The following is an 18,398-nucleotide window of genomic DNA, read 5'->3' on the forward strand; positions in this document are numbered from 1 at the left end:
TTCGTAACACTAATACAACCTAAAGCATTAGAGGTGGACGAGCCCGTTAGCGTGATGTTATACCGTATATAAAGTTTACTATTACGGCACGCGGATCCGAGTATACAATCGCGCAGGGGGGCCGCGTGTGACACTCGCCCTTGGGCCCATGTTTTACTAAAGACGCCTCTGCAAACCACTTGGTCGGCTGGATATATTAAGATGTATGCAAACGCGACATGAAGCTCTTAAAATCGACACTAACTGTTGAAAAAAGTGGCACTAGATAAATCCACACGGAGAGAGAGCATAAAGGAAAGGTCCCGGATTGCTGATGCCTTACATAACAGTAGTAGAGAGAAGGGTGAACATGCCAATGGCGCCTGGCGATAACATATGCCCAACCTGTGACCGCAACTGTGTATCAAGGATTGGCCTCTTCAGTCACACAACAAGTTTCAAAGGGAAAAGATTATCTCTCAAGACGTAAAATGACACAGATTAATTAGTACATTCTAGATTCTAGAGTGTCACCGCGTAGTGCTTTGGGAGGACTGACAATTTGGACAAGCCGTTTTGATGAAAGGGCTTCCCCATCCTCGAGCGACTTATTCAAATAGGCCTCTTGGTCATTGTTCAATCTCCATGAGAGATGGACTCCCTCGGGGATGACGTGGCCCAAACACTCAGAAAATAAGTAACTTTACAAATAGTTACGTTAATCATAACATAACCAAGTTAGACGCACGATTTCACCAATATGGCATAGTATTTTAGACTGAGTGTACTGTCCACTTACATTTCAGAAATATAAAGCTGGTGAACAACTATACCGTCATTATGTAAGCTTCCATTGCAGAATCTTTGATATTCTACAATTTGTAAAATGTTATCAATAAAAAAAATATTGAAGAAAACTGGAAATCAACATGTCTGTGACTTATCGAAAAATGCTCATATGATGTCTACTTCGGGAGACTCGTTTTGTTTTTCAACCATAATGAAGAAATACAAGTCTGCAAACTTTCTCTCACCTGTGTCATCACTTGATTATATGAGACGTAATAATCTTTTCAAATAAAGGTCATCCTTTAATTTATAGCATAAACTATTTCATTTTGCTGACTTTGTTTACGTGAATAAGAAACTGTTTAGTAAACAAGAGACTAAAACAGACTGTGAACTAAAACAGACTGTAAACTAAAACAGACTGTGAACTAAAACAGAATGGTCATAAAATTACCTATTTTCATACCTCATTCACGTAAGTCAACATGAAAGAACATCTACCCTTAAAGTGGGTTCGGCGGGCATTTTAATGCCACTGACGGAGACCGGCCAAACTAACCGTAAACAAGGGGAGATAATTAGAATCATGAAAAAAAATTCATCGAAGTCGTCAATGAAGTTAAGCCTTCAGAACTCAAAACTTGCTTGGAGATTGAGAAATACCGACAACTTCGATGAGATGATTATTAAGGTTTTAACAATGAAATCCAGAACTCTTAGAAGAGGCAGCAGGCGGAGTAGTTTCTTACATCACGGGCTAGCTAAAGATGTAAGTTTGATATTAAAAAAAAAAATATATTATGAGTCCATAAAAGTATGAGGGGATATTCAACAAAAAAAGGCAAAAAAATAAATAATTACAAACCAAAGCTTATATAATTGGAAGAACGGCAAATCCTTTGCCATATATCTCAATACTGCAGGAATTTGCATCTGTGGCTTTTACGTCTCAAGGAATAGTCTCTTCCCTTTGCAACTTCTTGTGTGACTAAAGAGGCCAATCCTTGATACACAACTGCAGTCTCAGGTTGGGCATATGAAGTCGCCAGGCGCCTTGCATTTTCATCCTTCTTTCTGCTCCTGTTGTGTATGGCATCTGCAATCCAAGACCCTTCCTTTATGCTCTCTCACCATGTGGAACTATCTAGTGACATTTTTGTTTCCAGCTGCTAGTGTTGATTTTGAAGAGCTTCATGTCGCGTTTGCATACATCCGTATATCCGGATGTACTGCAGGAATAAGCGCTTTTATAAATAAATGATATATATGAAGGGGAGATTATTAGAGCTCGGCCAGATCAAGGGAGATTATACCTTGACAATGGCTAGCGCAAGTCGACCAGGGAAACTGTGGCCCGAGGCGTAGAGTTGAATGGGTTCTTTGAAGTGAGGGGGTGGAGGTCAACGGATGTTCGCCAAGGTAGGTGAAAGGAGTGCACTCTGGTTAAGAGACTAGTGTGGCACGTGTCAAGATGGGGAAGATCAAATGCCAAAGGGGTTGGGCTTGGATTGGAAGGGTGGTGGTTGTGTTTTTAGCGCTTGATGGGCTAAATTAGAAAAATTGATGATTTAAGTGTTTAAATAATTTAATTAAATGCTTGAAATAATGAGTACACAAATTGTACAAGTGTCAGTTGATAATGGTTTCGTAAACAGGAGAGCTCCCATATGTACATTACGATCCATTCGGAACGCATTGCATAGCTTAACTGTTTCCATGGCCGATTTTTATCGAGAATGCCAAACATCCAGGACAAAGACCTTTACTTCCCCATCCAATGTCAGGCAACCCTGAGAGCTGGGTACACACGGGGACATCCGAAGAATGCCAAGTCTTCAGATGGCATATTGACCTCCCTAAACATTCTTGGAAATAAAGTTCGACTCCAAAAAGGATGTGCGTAATACTCAGTCAATACCATTGCAAAAAGTCTTGTGAAAGAGCAGCAACACTGAAGAGATGGAATCATTGTTTTAAGGATCTGGCGAAAGCTTATTGCTACAAACTCTCTCAGGTTATTCCAAAAGAAAATGAGTTTCGATAAGTCTCTTTGAACAGAGTCGTGACGAAACGCTGTAAGATTAAATTGTAAAATATAACTTAATCACATTCATTGTTTTGTAAAATGTTTTACATAATTCGGATGTTCCTTCAGAGTTGAAGATAGTTTACTTCCTAGTCCAAACCTCCCGCAGGACGACGGGGGATGGGAGCGGGCAGGGTTTGAACCCTCGACCGTCGATAAATCCGAACGACAGTCCAGCGAGCAAACCGCACGACCAGGCAGCCATCCTAATCATCATTTAATGATGTAGCTACATCAGACAAAGTCATTAGAAAGCAATGAAAGTAGTGAAGTCATGGACATTTCTCTCTCGCTTTCTCTAATATTTATATTAGGTGACCGAGCCTCGCTCGGTTGAATAATTTGTTGAGGAAAGATATTGACTTATTTTGGAAACATGTGTATTGACAAAAATGAACGATCGGGTAAAGACTTCCAATCCAAAGAGTTGCTTTCGTGTTCTTTTAGTTCTAAATGTCAATTTGGCGATTAGAATAAAAAGTCCCCATACAGAACACGCATAGGACGTAATCGTCTTCTTAAATGAAGTAACGTCTGTATTTGATAACAAAAGATAGTCTAGAAAAACTCAGCTGAAGTCGAGTCTTTTATATTGCATCTTTTGCCTAAAAGTATTGTGCTACTTTTGGCTTGGAAGAAAGTCTTTACACTGTAACTTCTCAAATGGTAACATTAAGACATTAATATTGCAATTGGTATATTCATTTAATCATCAGAACGAAGCATTAAGTGATGCCATATCTCTAGGTTAAAATAAGGACTTTTTTTTTTACCTTTAACAAACTAAAATGGCAGAAAGACTTTAAAACGTTGCGTTAGTATTCTAAAGAAGGATTCATCAAATTATTTTCGGAAAAAAAAGCTGCATCAGTCAACGAATTCGCATACGCTGCCGCTTCTTTTTTTTTTATCTATAAACATAAAAAAACAGAAGTCTTGTTCCAGAAATCACCCAATAAAACCTACCAAGCAGTTGTTTTCTCAACTCAGCTATATGGAGCTGAGACAAGGGTACTACACAGAAAGCAACTAAGACTTCTTGAACGCTTTCACCAAAGATGTTTTCTCTCCATCATGGACATACGGTGGCAAGACCGTACTACAAACAGCGATTTTTTAGCGAACACCGGTATGGACAGTATAGAGGGACATCTTGTGGTCCGACAGATACGACTGAGGCTGTGACTAAGAGATTGATCCTTTACAAAACAATAAGATCAATTAGATACTCATTATAAGACATCAGTTAGGTCAGGTTCACATCTGACTTCACATTCACTTTAACCTATTCCTTGGTCTGCTGGACCTTTGGGACACCACACAGGATCTGTCAACCTTCTTTCCCAATTCTTCTATGTCATTTGCCTTTGATAGAATTTCATTATGATATTCTTTCTCAAAATATTGATACCAGCCTTTTACCTGCTAGGGTGGACCACTTCTAAAAGAATTTAATACCACTATTCTTTTGAAAATATTGAAACCTGATTTGGGGGCCGATTTTGAGTTTGTGTTTCCACACAAATTGTCTTTCTAACGTTGTTTAAAAATTGTTTTTCTTCTTCTCTTGTTCATCTTTTTGTTTAGACTATTTTAGACTTTAGTTTTCTCTTGCTTTCGTGAGAAAAAGAACAAGAGATTGTCTTCCGATTTTAGCTGAAACCATCGTGTAAATGTCATTGGCGTCTGTCATGTCACTTGGTAAAAAGCTTTCACAATGTTATCAACTGCTCTTTCGTGATTGCGCAAACTGTTTGAAACGCGCTGTTTAAAACCTATCTCAGGATTGTTTGTATTAATGCGCTCTTCATTTGTAGTCTTGCCAGGATCGATAACCCTGCCCAGTTGAAGTGTCTACCTAAGCTGTAAGCGAATACATAGTTACTGTGCTGGATTTACCCTCAGGCAACATAAGGAATAACTTAAAGCCTCACGTGTGTGTCCCTCCTGAAAATGTTGTATCAAGAAAAGGCAAAGGGAAAAAAACTTTAGTTGACTACAATGGGCTCATATAAGATAAGATAAGATAGATAAGATAATTTTATTGATCCAATAAAATGGAAATTCAGTTTGACTACAATTGACAACCTCAGCGTAACTACTTTACAAAAACAATATGGATGAAAAATTCAAACAACATTCACTCACGAAACACATACACATTCACAACCAGCGCTCTATGAATTAGACTTCTATGTACTTCTCGATGACGACAGCTGACCTTGTAACACTCTGACCGAAAGTGGGATGAAGGAGTTTTAAATCTTTCTGTTTTAGTCCTAATGGAAAGGAGACGACCACTTCGTTCAGATCTTATGTAACAGTAACAATTTGTTAAATAGCTTAGGGCCTTATCAAGTGTAAATTCGTTTATAGATAAATACATCCGTGATGTGTAAACTACGGCCAACGGGTCATGTCAGGTCCTTGACCAAGTGCTATCCGACTTGTAATGCTTAATAAAATAAACAGAAGGTCAGGTCCATTAGACTCGACCATTTTTACAAAGCTCTGTCTGTCTATCTGTCTGTCTAGTACAACGTTTGTACACGTTATTTTTCCCACACCCATTCTCGGATCAAGTTGAAACTTTAAACAATTACTCATGGCATATGCAAGTATAAGCTATTGTCTAGTTATCTTGTTTGTTTCAAACGTATTTCAAAGCGGCGACCTATAAAGGGGACTATTCGTAAATATAAGTAATATTTATTGAGGCATGATGACAATCACATAACCTTAAAAAAATTTAGTAAGATAACATGAATCGATTCAAGAAGATAATCTAATAAAGTAACTAGAACAAGACCTAATGAAGAAGCTAGCTAGCTGGATTAAGATCCAAAGCAAGCAAAATAAAATAAAATACTACCGAAAAAAAAAATATCTAAAGGGGAAAAACTCCGTCCTTAAAACTACATCTAGCAATAATGTAGAAGTTATTTCCCTTATTCGATATCAACCTAAATAATAAATTACCAAGTGTTAATTGACTAATTGAGTATTTTTGTATATTGATTCATGTTTAGGTACAATAAATAATTGTTTAAAGTATCAACTGATCGGAGAATGCGTGAGGGAGAAATAGTGTTAACAATTATTTAAGGGGATTTAACCCGACAAATTTACCTTATCTGTGAATACTGAAGTATTATTTTCCTCGTTGTTGATAAACATAATAAAATAATAAATTACCAGTAAATAATTGAGTAATTGGTTACTTTTTTTTATTGATTCATGTCTTGTCTATGTCAATGAATAATTGTGCGAAGTTTCAACTTGATCCGAGAATGGGTGTGTAAAAAATAACAAGAACAAACTTTTTACCAGACAGACAGAGTGAGTTGATATAAGCTTTGTTAAAAGACATTCTAGCTAACAACAATATTAGAGTGAAAAAGAAACTGGTACGCATGGTGAATTAGCTCTGTACGGAAACAGGGCAGCTCCGCAACGTACTGCTGCTTTCCTTGACCGTGTTATCAGAGATTAGAGTTCCCAACACGTTGCCTCAGTGCGATGAGAATCGCACGGTGTCAACAACATTAAAACAAAAACAATGCAGTAATATCCCCCTCCCTTTAATTTCCATCACAGAAAAATGTTTCTCTGATATGATCGAGTTATGAAAGGGCTTGAAACAGCTTAAAGGGTTAATTATTTTTTTTAAAAAGAACCACCGTCAAATTTCATAGATAAAAAAAAATAGCTTAATTTCGTTTTTAGCTATTACGTTATCGTAGGTGCAAAAAGGGAAATAACGCTATCAGTTGACGGCTGTCAATAGACAAGAAGAAAAAAAAAAGTGAAGGATGAGGTGAAGATAAAGGAATACATCAGTGTCGGTGCAAATAGTGCACAATAGAAAGCGATTGACTGCTGCAGAGCTGACACTCTGTGTAGTTCAAATTTTTTACAAATCCAAGACTTAACTTTTGTTTTTGTTACTCACTAGAATAAACCACAATGATAAGGTCCTCCTTTGTAGCGCAAGTATAATCTCATTTCATAAGAGCTCAATGTTTGATACAATCTCATTTCATAAGAGCTTAAAGTTTGATTCAACCCCATTTCATAAGAGCTGATAGTTTGATAAAACCTCATTTTATTAGAGCTCAAAGTTTTATACAACCTCATTTCATAAGAGCTCAAAGTTTGATACAACCTCATTTCATAAGAGCTCAAAGTTTGATACAATCTCATTTCATAAGAGCTCAAAGTTTGATACAATCTTATTTCTTTGTGATGATCACATGACTCCCTTTTTAACAGTTGGCCACTGAACTTAACTTTTAGCCAGTGAACATGTTACGTTTTCTCTCCCTCTCTCTCTCTCTCTCTCTCTCTCCCTCTCTCTCTCTCTCTCCTTCTCTCTCTCTCTGTCTCTCTCTTTCTCCCTCTCTGTCTCTCTCTCTCTCTCTCTCTCTCTTTCTCTCTCTCTCCCTCTCTTTCTCTGTCTCTCTCTTTCTCCCTCTCTGTCTCTCTCTTTCTCCCTCTCTGTCTCTCTCTTTCTCCCTCTCTGTCTCTCTCTTTCTCCCTCTCTGTCTCTCTCTTTCTCCCTCTCTGTCTCTCTCTTTCTCCCTCTCTGTCTCTCTCTTTCTCCCTCTCTGTCTCTCTCTTTCTCCCTCTCTGTCTCTCTCTTTCTCCCTCTCTGTCTCTCTCTTTCTCCCTCTCTGTCTCTCTCCCTGTCGAATATTCGGCTATTTTTCACTATTCGGCGATATTCGGCTTCGGACAAATATCACTGCCAAATAGTTGGCCGAATAGTAAAAACTCCGCGCTTGGTCTTTTTCAGATACGCTAAACGAAGGTAACACTTAAATACCGAAACAACGCAGGCGAAAAGCCAACACTATAAAGGTAGTCGCCGCTGATAAACGATGTGGAACAAGAAGTTTAATGCTTAATAAAGGGAACCGTCGAATGTGGTCAAACTACATCTCCACGTCAATAAAAACGCCAATATTCATAAAGTGGACATGGTTCAATATTGTCAGTTCTGAAATGCATTAACGTTTATGTTTCAAATACAAGAATGTGCTTTTAAAACTAGGACTATGCTCCAAGTATCTTTTAGTACAAAGACAAGGCGTCTTCATCTAAATAGACATAAAACTTTACATTATAAATTCGCATTACATACATAGTAGCGATAGCTGGCAAATTAAAAAATTGTGTCTTGAACTTTGAGTGGGCAAGTTAACATGTAATATTCCATAACTACATCACGCTGACAAAACGTCTGTCTAGATGTGCGGGTATATCTCCAGGGATAGAGATGACCAACTCCCACCCTTTTTTTATTTGTTAACTCCATCACTTGAGTCATTAATAGACAGGTGACCACAAGTCAAATACGATGGACGTAGGTTTAATGTCAGTATTCTGACACTCTGTAGAGGTCACACCTTACTAGGGAACTAGATTTGTTTACTTGGTAGTAAATTTTTATTAGGGGGCTGGACGTCAAGCCACCCCTAGATGGGTAACCAGGTATATCTCCAGAGGTAGATATGAACAACTTCCACCCCTTTTATTTGTTTAGTCTATCACATTGAGTGCATTGATTGACAGGTGACACCTTCAAGCCACACCTCTACACGGGTGTGGCTATAAATAAGTATAATTGATGTTCCCTCTGTTAGTCGCAAATGAAATAATCTAAAACAATAAAAGGTTGACATACAGCGCTTCAGAGTCCAACTATTAACTAACAGCTACTATCAGTAGCCCTTAAAGCCGGAATCAGAAGCTATCCTTAGGCTTTAATATGTAAGCCTGATGACCAGTTGTTGGTCTGAAATTCATGAACACATACATCCGACCACTATACAAGGCAGATTGCACTTTACTTTTGAGACATTTACATTAATAACTAGTTCAATATATATTTACATATTTGACATTGACCATCCCACTCTCCTCCTTTACAGTAGGTGGCCTCGTACATACACACAGCTCCTCATGTTACACAGATTAGTTTGTGATAGACCTATCTGTTTAGAAATACTATTAACCTTTAGTTCATCAATCAGTAATAGAGTTTAAAACAATAAAGTATATAAAGGAAAAAATCAGTACGAATATACGATTGTCAATTTAACAGTTGTGTAAAATGTTCATCAACACAAGCTATTTACAAGACATGTAGGTATCCGGCTCCGGCCGAATATCATATTTTACTATTCAGCAATATCCAGCTCCGGCCGAATATAAAAAAGTACTATCCGCTGCACCCCTACAGGAGGAGATACTTTAACTCTGTGACAAGCGACGGGAGCTTAAAGGGAAAAAGTTGTCCGACTCAAAATATGACAATGAATACAACAGCGTCAACAAATGGATTAAAAAAGAAATGAAACGAAGTAAATATGGATAGAGAATAAGTGTCAAGAAATTGAACAGGGACTTAACAGGAATGACAGTAAAAAAGCGTACACACTAACGAAGAACCTAACTACTTCAAGAGAATAAGTGTCAAGAAATTGAACAGGGACTTAACAGGAATGACAGTAAAAAAGCGTACACACTAGTGAAAAACCTAACTACTTCAAAGCATGAAAAAAACTAACGCTATTCAAGACAAAAACTATAGATCCTTAACTGAGGAAAAGATGTGTTATAAATTATATTCAATCGGCTAAAACCGATAGCATTATATCAGAAGAAAAAGCGGGTTTTAGACAAGCTCGCAGCACAACAGAACAAATCTTAAATCTCAGAATACTCAATGAAAAATACCTCTTTTCCATGTCTTTACTGATTTCAAGAAAGCTTTTGATCGAGTATGACTCGGGGGCATGGCGCACTCTGGGCGACAATGGAAAAGTACAACATAAATAAAAACATAATCAAAGTTATCCAGAACCTCTACAAGGATGCCACCAGTGCGGTGTACTTCAACAATAATATTGGGGACTGGTTCAAAACCATAGTTGGAGTAAGACAAGGCTGCCTACTTTCAACAACACTTTTCAATATCTTCCTTGAAAGGATAATGGAAGATGCTCTTGAGGGCTATGACGGTACTGTTAGCATTGGAGGAAGAAGAATTACTAACATGCACTTCGCAGATGACATTGATGGCCTAGCAGGGTCAGAAGAACTATCTGCCCTGGTGATGCGCATTGACAAGACTTCCGCAGCATATGGTATGAAACTAAATGACGAAAAAAAAATTAAACGGAGCTTTAAAAGGGGCATCAGTATTGCAGGTGAAAAGCTGACTAGTGTTAGCAGCTTCAAATACCTAGGAGTTATTGTCTCTAATGAGGGAACAAAACCCGAACTATTGGCCCGAATAGCACAGTCCACAGCAGCCCTTTCAAAACTTAAAATAATACGGAATATCTTTTCTAGTTTACGAGATGTAATCGGGACGGATGGATGGATGTACGGACGGACAGACAGACCACATAAAACTTATAGCGTCTTTCGGGGGCCGCTAAAAAGAACGGGACACTATTTAATGGGGTGTGACGTTTCAGAATATTTTTCACTCATTTAAGCAAGTGGTTAATTTTTTTTAATGTTCTTAAAAATGTCTATTACTTAATTAAATGTTCTGTCATATAAGTTACTTACATTTGAAGCGAAACGTTTTTTTTTTTTTTTGTCAGTGTGTGTGTTTTGTTTTTTGTCAGTGTGTATGTTTTGTTGTTTGTCAGTGTGTTTTTTTTCTATTTAATAGAAGTCGAATATAATTTAAAACTACTAAGCAATGTCTCATATTATACACATATAGTAAATTGTACTCCAATAAATCAACATGTTAACACTAAATGTAGAATATAAAGTTTCCCTTTCAGACCATGCGATCTATAGTGCAGATGATGTATCTGTTTCAACGGCCAATCGTTAAAGAGGGAGTCATGTCCTCATCAGAACAACCAGTTGCCTTTACTTTTCCTCAACTAATTTCAGGGGACCGATTTTTTGTGTTTGTATTTCTACACAAACTGTCTTTGTAACCTTGTAAATTGTAGCATTGCCCTCTAAACCTTATACTGGTTCGCTTTTAAAAAGTCCGCAGTGGTGATTTATACAACAAAGTTTTTTTACCGACTTTTTAAAAATTATGTACACACTAACATGCCTTCACGGAGATATTTCTTATGTAAGGTAATTTAAAACAAAAACACGTAAATATGCTTTAAAAAAATACTTTCGTCTATTTTGTGCATTGGAAAAGTTGTATTTTAGCTTTCCGGTACCGAAAATCAAAAACAAAGACTTAATTAATAAGACGTTTGCAATTTTTCGCGAATTGCGGCGATTAGAATTAGAAGTATATGAAAATTGATTTTTATAGAAGACCGTAAAGTTAACGGTACCTGAGTAGTACACATTTTATTAGAATCCTTTTTCGGTTCAAAAGATCTTTTGATAGATGAATCACCGAATCAGTGGTGTTTCGCATATATATGTATAATATATATGTACAGAGAGATAGAGAGACAAAGGGAAAGAGAGAAAGGGAGAGAGAGAGTGTGTGATAGATAGATAGATAGATAGATAGATAGATAGATAGATAGATAGATAGATAGATAGATAGATAGATAGATAGATAGATTAGAGAGAGAGAGAGAGAGAAGGAGAAAAGGCCCTGAAATTAGAAATCCCGTTCATTTTGTTGATAAACTAAAAACAACAATAACAAAGACAAGGAAAAGAATGTATTTAGCGCTGCTGCACTTTGTAAGGATTAAATCCACTATTTTAAGTTTGCACTTTGACTTTAAGAACATTTTTTGCTAATCTCATTCATCACAAGGTGACAAAAGATTTTTTTTGGGGTCTTTATCTGAACAAATGTTTGAACAAAAAACTGAACATCAAAAGAGAAATAAAAGGTCTGCATCAAAACAAAACAGAGAAACAAAGAGACTGTTTTTCTGTGTGCGTACTTGAGAGACAAACTGTGGGAGAGATTGAGAGAGATAGGATGAGGAAGAGTGCGGGAGGGAGGGAGAGAGGGAGTAAGAGAGGGAGTAAGAGAGGGAGCGAGTAAGAGAGAGAGAGAGAGAGGTAGAGAGAGAGAGAGTGAAGGGAAAAGTGGGAGAGAAAGAGGGAGGCAGAGAGAGTAAGGAATAGAAAGAGAGAGAGGGGGGGAAGAGAGAAAGGAGAAAGAGGGAGGTGAGATAGAAAGAGAGAGAAAAGGAGATAGAGAGAAAGAGAGAAAAAAAAAATATATATATAGAGAGAGAGAAATGTGATAAAGAATAAACATGCAATGAGAAAAGAAATATATATTTACAGGGATGCCTCCATTGTCTGCGAGTGCTCTTGGACAGTGTGGTCATCGCCTCGTGGACACCTTGTTGTCTGGAGAGCTGAGGAAGAGAATCTCATTATTACCAAGTGCTGTCAGCTGGTCCACATGGAAAGTGGTGAAGACTTTAGCAAGATGAGAAGTAGTTCTTAGCAAGGGAGGAGGCAAGGAGAATAGAGACAGAGAGTGAGAGGGAAAAAAAGAGAGAGAAAAAGAGAGACAGGAAGCTAGAGAGTGTCAAATAGAGAACGAAATAGACAAAGAGCGAGAAGAAGAGTAAATGATAGACGGGGGGGGGGGAGAAAGAGATAGAGAAAAAATGAGACAGGGAGAGAGAGAATAAGAGAAAGAAAAGAAAGACAGGGAGAAAGAAAAAAAGGGAGAAAGAGTGAGAGAGAGAAAGAAATAGAGAAAAGGAGAGAAGAATGAAATTAGAAGATAAAAAATTATTTATATCTAGAAAAGAGAAATATAAAAAAAGAGAGTCAAAGAGAGATTGAATGAGAGAGAAATAAAATATTAACCCGAAGTCAAATTTCAATATTTGATAGAGCACTTTTTTATTTTCTAAAGCTGAAATTGTCAGACAGAAGGAGTACTCAAAAACCTGATTTTATTGATTGAAATACTACCAACAGCACAATGGCTATAATTATTATTCCACTTGGGTAAAAGAGTAAAATATTCATGAGTAACTATAATAAATCATAAGTCATTGCAATAGAATGATTTACAAATATACAGTGTAACTACTAAAACGAGGTTCCGAAAAGTTTTCTTTCCCTGCAGTGGTAATCGATTAAATCAATCCATCGTTTATAAAATGCTTCCAACGGCATGCGTCTCAAATAACTTCTGACAAGTACAACTCCTGGCCTTTACGTTTGACTCCGATATTGGGTTCCGGCGGATCTGTTAATACTGACAGAAGCATAAGCGAGTATCTGGCGCCTAAGTCAGAAATCTTTGAGCAGGAGGGAAAAAATATTGGTAGGCTACCCACTAAGGAGACGGAAAACTCTGAATCCAAACGTCTGCTGCCTTACGGGCTAAACAAAAACATGGGAAAGGCTTCGAGAGTCATCCTGAAAAAAATCATGTGATGGTGAGCCTTAGGCAGCTTGCAGGGCATAGTGCTGCACCCCAGCAGACATCGCAACGCCGCTGATCCCAAACTGTATCGGCTACTAATAGATCCTTTGGACACATCCGCTGGGAGCAGATTTGGTACCTGCTGTGTTTGATGACTTTGTTTCGACTATAGCCACTGTCCAGGTTCTCATCATGTTCAAAGTCGTTGCTCCGATGAGTCAATAGAGATCTAAATCAATTGTTGCGTACCTAAACATGGTTATAGGACTTCAAAGTCACTAGGAAAGGTAACAAGAAAAAAACATAAACAAGGTTACAAAGGACAGTCTGTGTGGAAACACAAACTCAAAATCGGCCCCAAAGTGGTCCACCCAGGCAGGCTTCAATATTTTCAGAAAGAACATCTGAATGAAATTATATCAAAGACAAATGAGAGATAAGAATGGAGAATGAAGGTTAACAGATCTTGTGTAGTGCCCCAACGGTCCAGCATTCAAAGGATAGGTGAAAGTGAATGTAAAGTTAGGTGTGAACCTGGAATTACTAGTTTCCCTTTCAGACCTTGTGGTCTATAGGGCAGATGATGTAAAGTTAATCGGTTTTTGTGGCCTACGGTTAACGAGGGTGTCATGTAGCCAGCACAACGACCAACCGACTTTACTTTTCCCCAACTAATGTCAGGTACCCATTAGGGCTGAGTGGTTTCGGAGGCGCCCAAGGATTCCATAGTTGAAAATCCCCGGTTCGGAAGCCAAGCGCTTTACCGCTCAGCCACCGCGCCTCCCCTGGTCTAAGTCTTACAATCTAATTGTTTTAAAAAGGTTCAATCTCTAATTGAAATCCTCAAAGAAAAAAAGTACGTATCTAGTCTGTTGGTTACGGTGTAGTATAGATTAGGAAAATGAAGTTTATAAGATTACTATTTGTTTTAAATTAGGTCTAACTTATAATGCATACTAATTAGCTTTTTCTCTTTAAAAAACTGCTTGCATAACTGATTTTAAAAATTAGATTTTTCACTTTCAGAAAAAAAAAAAGTAGCCGTTGCATCAGAACTTTGCATGGTCTAAGATATTGTGATATAGGATTTTCAATAGCTTTTCTAGTTTACGAGATCTAAACGGGACGGATGGAGAGAAGGACAGACGGACAGACTGACAAACATTTCAAACAAAACTAATAGCGTCTTTTCCCCTTTTGGAGGCCGCTAAAAATACTTTTAAAAGAACAAAAAACATTTATTAAGCGTACTTTTATCAATTAGGTTGGATCAGTATATAGACTAACAATAAAAAATCTTTAAAAAAAAAATAAAAAAGGGGAACGACCTGAATTTGAACTCATGGCTCAAGACTTCTCAAGCTAGTCAAGCCTACACGGTAACCACTTTGGCAGTGGAGTGCTTATGAACATAGAAATTAATTAGTTGTCTATTGTTTTTATTGTCTCGTCCTATTTTTCATGTTGTTATAACTAAGACTCAGACGACGATGTATAAAGGGGACTAATTTAGCCTATACCACCACTTCACTCAGATACAATCTCTTTCCCTTTTTTGAGATATCAAACATAATAATTAGTTACCAATAATTAATGAACTAATTGGTTAATTTTTTTAAATTGATTATTGTATTGCCAGGTAAAAGAAATAATTTATTCGAAATTTCCTCTTGATCCGAGATTGGGTGTTGGAGAAATAACGAGTACAGACTTTTGACCAGACAGACAGACAGACAGACAGACAAGGTGAGCTGTTATAAGCTTTGTACAAAGGTACCCTTTTCAGACCTTGCGATCTAATGGGCCAGATGATGTAAATAATATCTGATAAGATATCCACGGGATGGTTGTACTCAGGGGCGTCCTAAAAATCCCGACTCGTAATCCCAGTGTTCGTTAGAATTAGAACTCTATTCCACTTTGTTTGGAAGCCAAGAGCTTTACCGTTCGGCCACCACGACCCTCCCTATTTACTAGTAACGAGAATAATATGAACACCTCACTTTAGCAGCGCCTCTTACACTAAGAACAAGAACAAATCTCCACTCTTGTCTCAATAAACTGTTAGGTTCGGGTTCATTATCCAATACATCCATCATTATGTACTTGTGTTTCAGGTAAACCATGGTTAAAACTTCCTAGCATTTAACAAAGCATAATCTCCACTGTGATGTAGATCAAGTGAAACTTAAAACATTAATATATACCGAGTCACCGTAATTACTGCTTCGAGAGAAATACGATAAACTTCGAAAAAGCCGAACAAACCACGTGACCTTTCTTGTGTGTCTTTTTCCCAGTGCAGAATAGACTTTTTTTACTACTTATAAGAGCACGGCGAGCTGGAAAAAAAACAAGATTTTTCTAAGCATCAGCAAATATTCAATACTTATAATACTAATGCGATTTAGCGGACGATGGAAATAAGCGAAATAAGTGAAAGAGAGTCTGAAAATAATAGAGCATATTTGGATTTACTCTCCCTAAAAGCAATGTAATTAAACGAATCGTTGGATAATGCGGAGTGCAATAAAGTGTTCTTCTATAAGCAATTTGTTTCACAACGATGGAATAATCTGTGCGATGACCTACTTTAGGATTGGGGTAAGAGAGCGCGGCTAAAGATTTTATGATACTCTCAAGTACTTACATATTGGACATTTTCATATATGGCGGAAAAGCTTGCTTGCTTTTTTGTGGTGTATCCGGTGTATACAATTAAGAAAGTAGTGATAGTGTTACGAATCTCACTATGCAGGCTTTCTGCAAACTGCACCATACACCACCAACTTAAAGAACTTGACAACTCAGGGCTCCAAAGTAACGTAACACTTTAATAGTTGAATAAATAACAGCCAATACTGTACAATTGGCAACACGTACACTGTACAAATATCTCTCCGATAACACCGTACAGCCGTATCAACTCTTGCACTGGCCTCTCCGTCTCGCTTGCACTTGGGTTCAACAGTTCAGGACTGACTTCACACACTAGGCTCGTTGTGTCGGAGTCGATCGTAGAACAAGATCAAGACGCCAGTCGTCTCAACTGTACTTGACAGTACTCCGCACTGAACCGTCGTAATGCTCCGTACAGAACCACACCGTTGAACCGTGTTCTGAACCCCTGTAGTGAACCTTCTGTCGTGAACCGTCTGTCGTGAACCGCCTTGACTGCGACACCTCCGCTCTTTATTTAGGGTCCCTACTGGCCTTCTAGAACCGGACGGAACATCGCTAGACGTTTCTAGCTTCATCACATGACTACATCCCTCGTGACGCTCCTGAACTCTGTTCACGACGGCGATCCTTCCCGAACCGTCATGTTGACACTCGTCTCGGCTCACCGTCGTAACTCGTCACGGTTGACCGCTCGTCTAGCGCTGGCCTGGGGCGATTTGCGTCGGCTGACTACACACATACCACTACCCCCATCTGTGCCACCACCAGGTTTATAACAATAGGTTTGCTTTTTTGAAAGGTTTAGGGTAAATTTTTGTGCTCTTTTAAGCACTGTGGAAACACATTTTCTAAACGCTTTAGTTTATAGCGCTAACTAATGTCAATACAGAGGCAGAGGCGGCCTTCAAAGTGCGTGGGGCCCTGGGCAAGGGTCATTTCAGGGCAACGATTGGGCTGACTGTGACAAAAGATTATGCACTTTAATAGACCTCATTCACCAATCGTTAACAAACAACATTTAGCCACGTGGTGCTCTATCTCTTCTATATAATTTACGATCTCATGTTTAATTCATGATGATTGTCACGTGACCGTTTGTTTCGTTGTTTTCTAAATAAGATCACGTGACTAAATGTTGTTTGTTTACGATTGGTGAATGAGGTCCATTGGCGACTATGACGTTCAATTTAGCGTCCTTGACATTGTTGAAATTATTTTGTTTTGTTTTTTTTTTGTGATGTAAATAAGCGTGAACCTCATTTGTTTTGCCCGTAAGGCGGAACCCATATTAAAACCTAAAAGTTCAAGAAGCTAGAGTAAAGGAGAGAAAACTGTAAAATGGGAAGAACTAATTTACACACATTCAACAAGAGGCAGACTATCATTCTGAAGTTCCCAAAACGGGGACAACCTGGTTTTGAGTGGTCAGTTCGCCAGTTTCTCACGTTTAAAGCTAGAAACGATATTGAAAAACTGATTTCTTGAAATATTTTAGCTTGCAAAGGTATTATTCAATGGCTACTTTTTATCTACTGAATGCAAACCGTTTTTTTTTAAAGTCAAATATGTAATTTCAAAAGCGTCCTATTTAAAAATAAAAAAATATAAACCATTGTTAAATGAATTAGTTATAGTAAAAAAAAAAGAGGATAAAAATACACATATTTAGCTTTTAAAACATTAATCGTTATTACATTTATGCAAACGTATTTGTTATTTTAAAAACGTGGAATCTCTACAAATTATATTACTATATATTACATTTTTTTCCGTTATACGAGCATCTAACACCCTACGAAATATTTTTATTGTTGTTTTATTTAGAAAAGAAAGAATGTATTTTGTATGTATACATCCATATATCGTGATTATCTTCTCTTTTGAAGAAACATGTATGATCTATAGGATATCAAAATGTAATAGATTATGTGATAAAATGTTATAAGCTGTGCATAGTGGGATGTAACATCCTCTGCATAGTGGATAAAACATCCTTTTCATAGTGGGATGTAACATCATGTGCATAGTGGGATGTAACATCATGTGCTTAGTGAAATAAAACATCCTGTGCATAGTGGAATAAAACATCCTGTGCAGAGTGGGATAAAACATCCTGTGCATAGTGGGATAAAGCATCTTGTGCATAGTGGGATAACACATCCTCTGCATAGTGGGATAAAACATCTTGTGCATAGTGGGATAAAGCATCTTGTGCATCGTGGGATAACACATCCTCTGCATAGTGGGATAAAACATCCTGTGCATAGTGGAATAAAACATCCTGTGCAGAGTGGGATAAAACATCCTGTGCATAGTGGGATAAAGCATCTTGTGCATAGTGGGATAAAGCATCTTGTGCATCGTGGGATAACACATCCTCTGCATAGTGGGATAAAACATCCTGTGCATAGTGGGATGTAACATCCTGTGCCTAGTGGGATGTAACATCAGTTCCACTGTACAACAAAGTACAAAAGCATCTCTAGACTAGGCGTTGGT

General features: G+C 37.8%; 1 protein-coding gene across 1 annotated transcript in view; it reads right to left on the minus strand.

Moving 5' to 3' along the window:
* The window catches only part of LOC106061358 (adipokinetic hormone/corazonin-related peptide receptor variant I-like), a 96,912-nt gene that overhangs the window by 16,043 nt on the left and 62,471 nt on the right, over positions 1-18,398 (minus strand). Inside the window, exon 5 of the mRNA XM_056042618.1 lies at positions 12,111-12,186. Coding sequence (XP_055898593.1) covers positions 12,111-12,186 — 76 coding nt within the window. The remainder of the gene's footprint in view (positions 1-12,110; positions 12,187-18,398) is intronic.

Source organism: Biomphalaria glabrata, chromosome 9 (genome assembly GCF_947242115.1).
Source record: "Biomphalaria glabrata chromosome 9, xgBioGlab47.1, whole genome shotgun sequence".
Lineage (NCBI taxonomy): Eukaryota > Metazoa > Mollusca > Gastropoda > Planorbidae > Biomphalaria > Biomphalaria glabrata.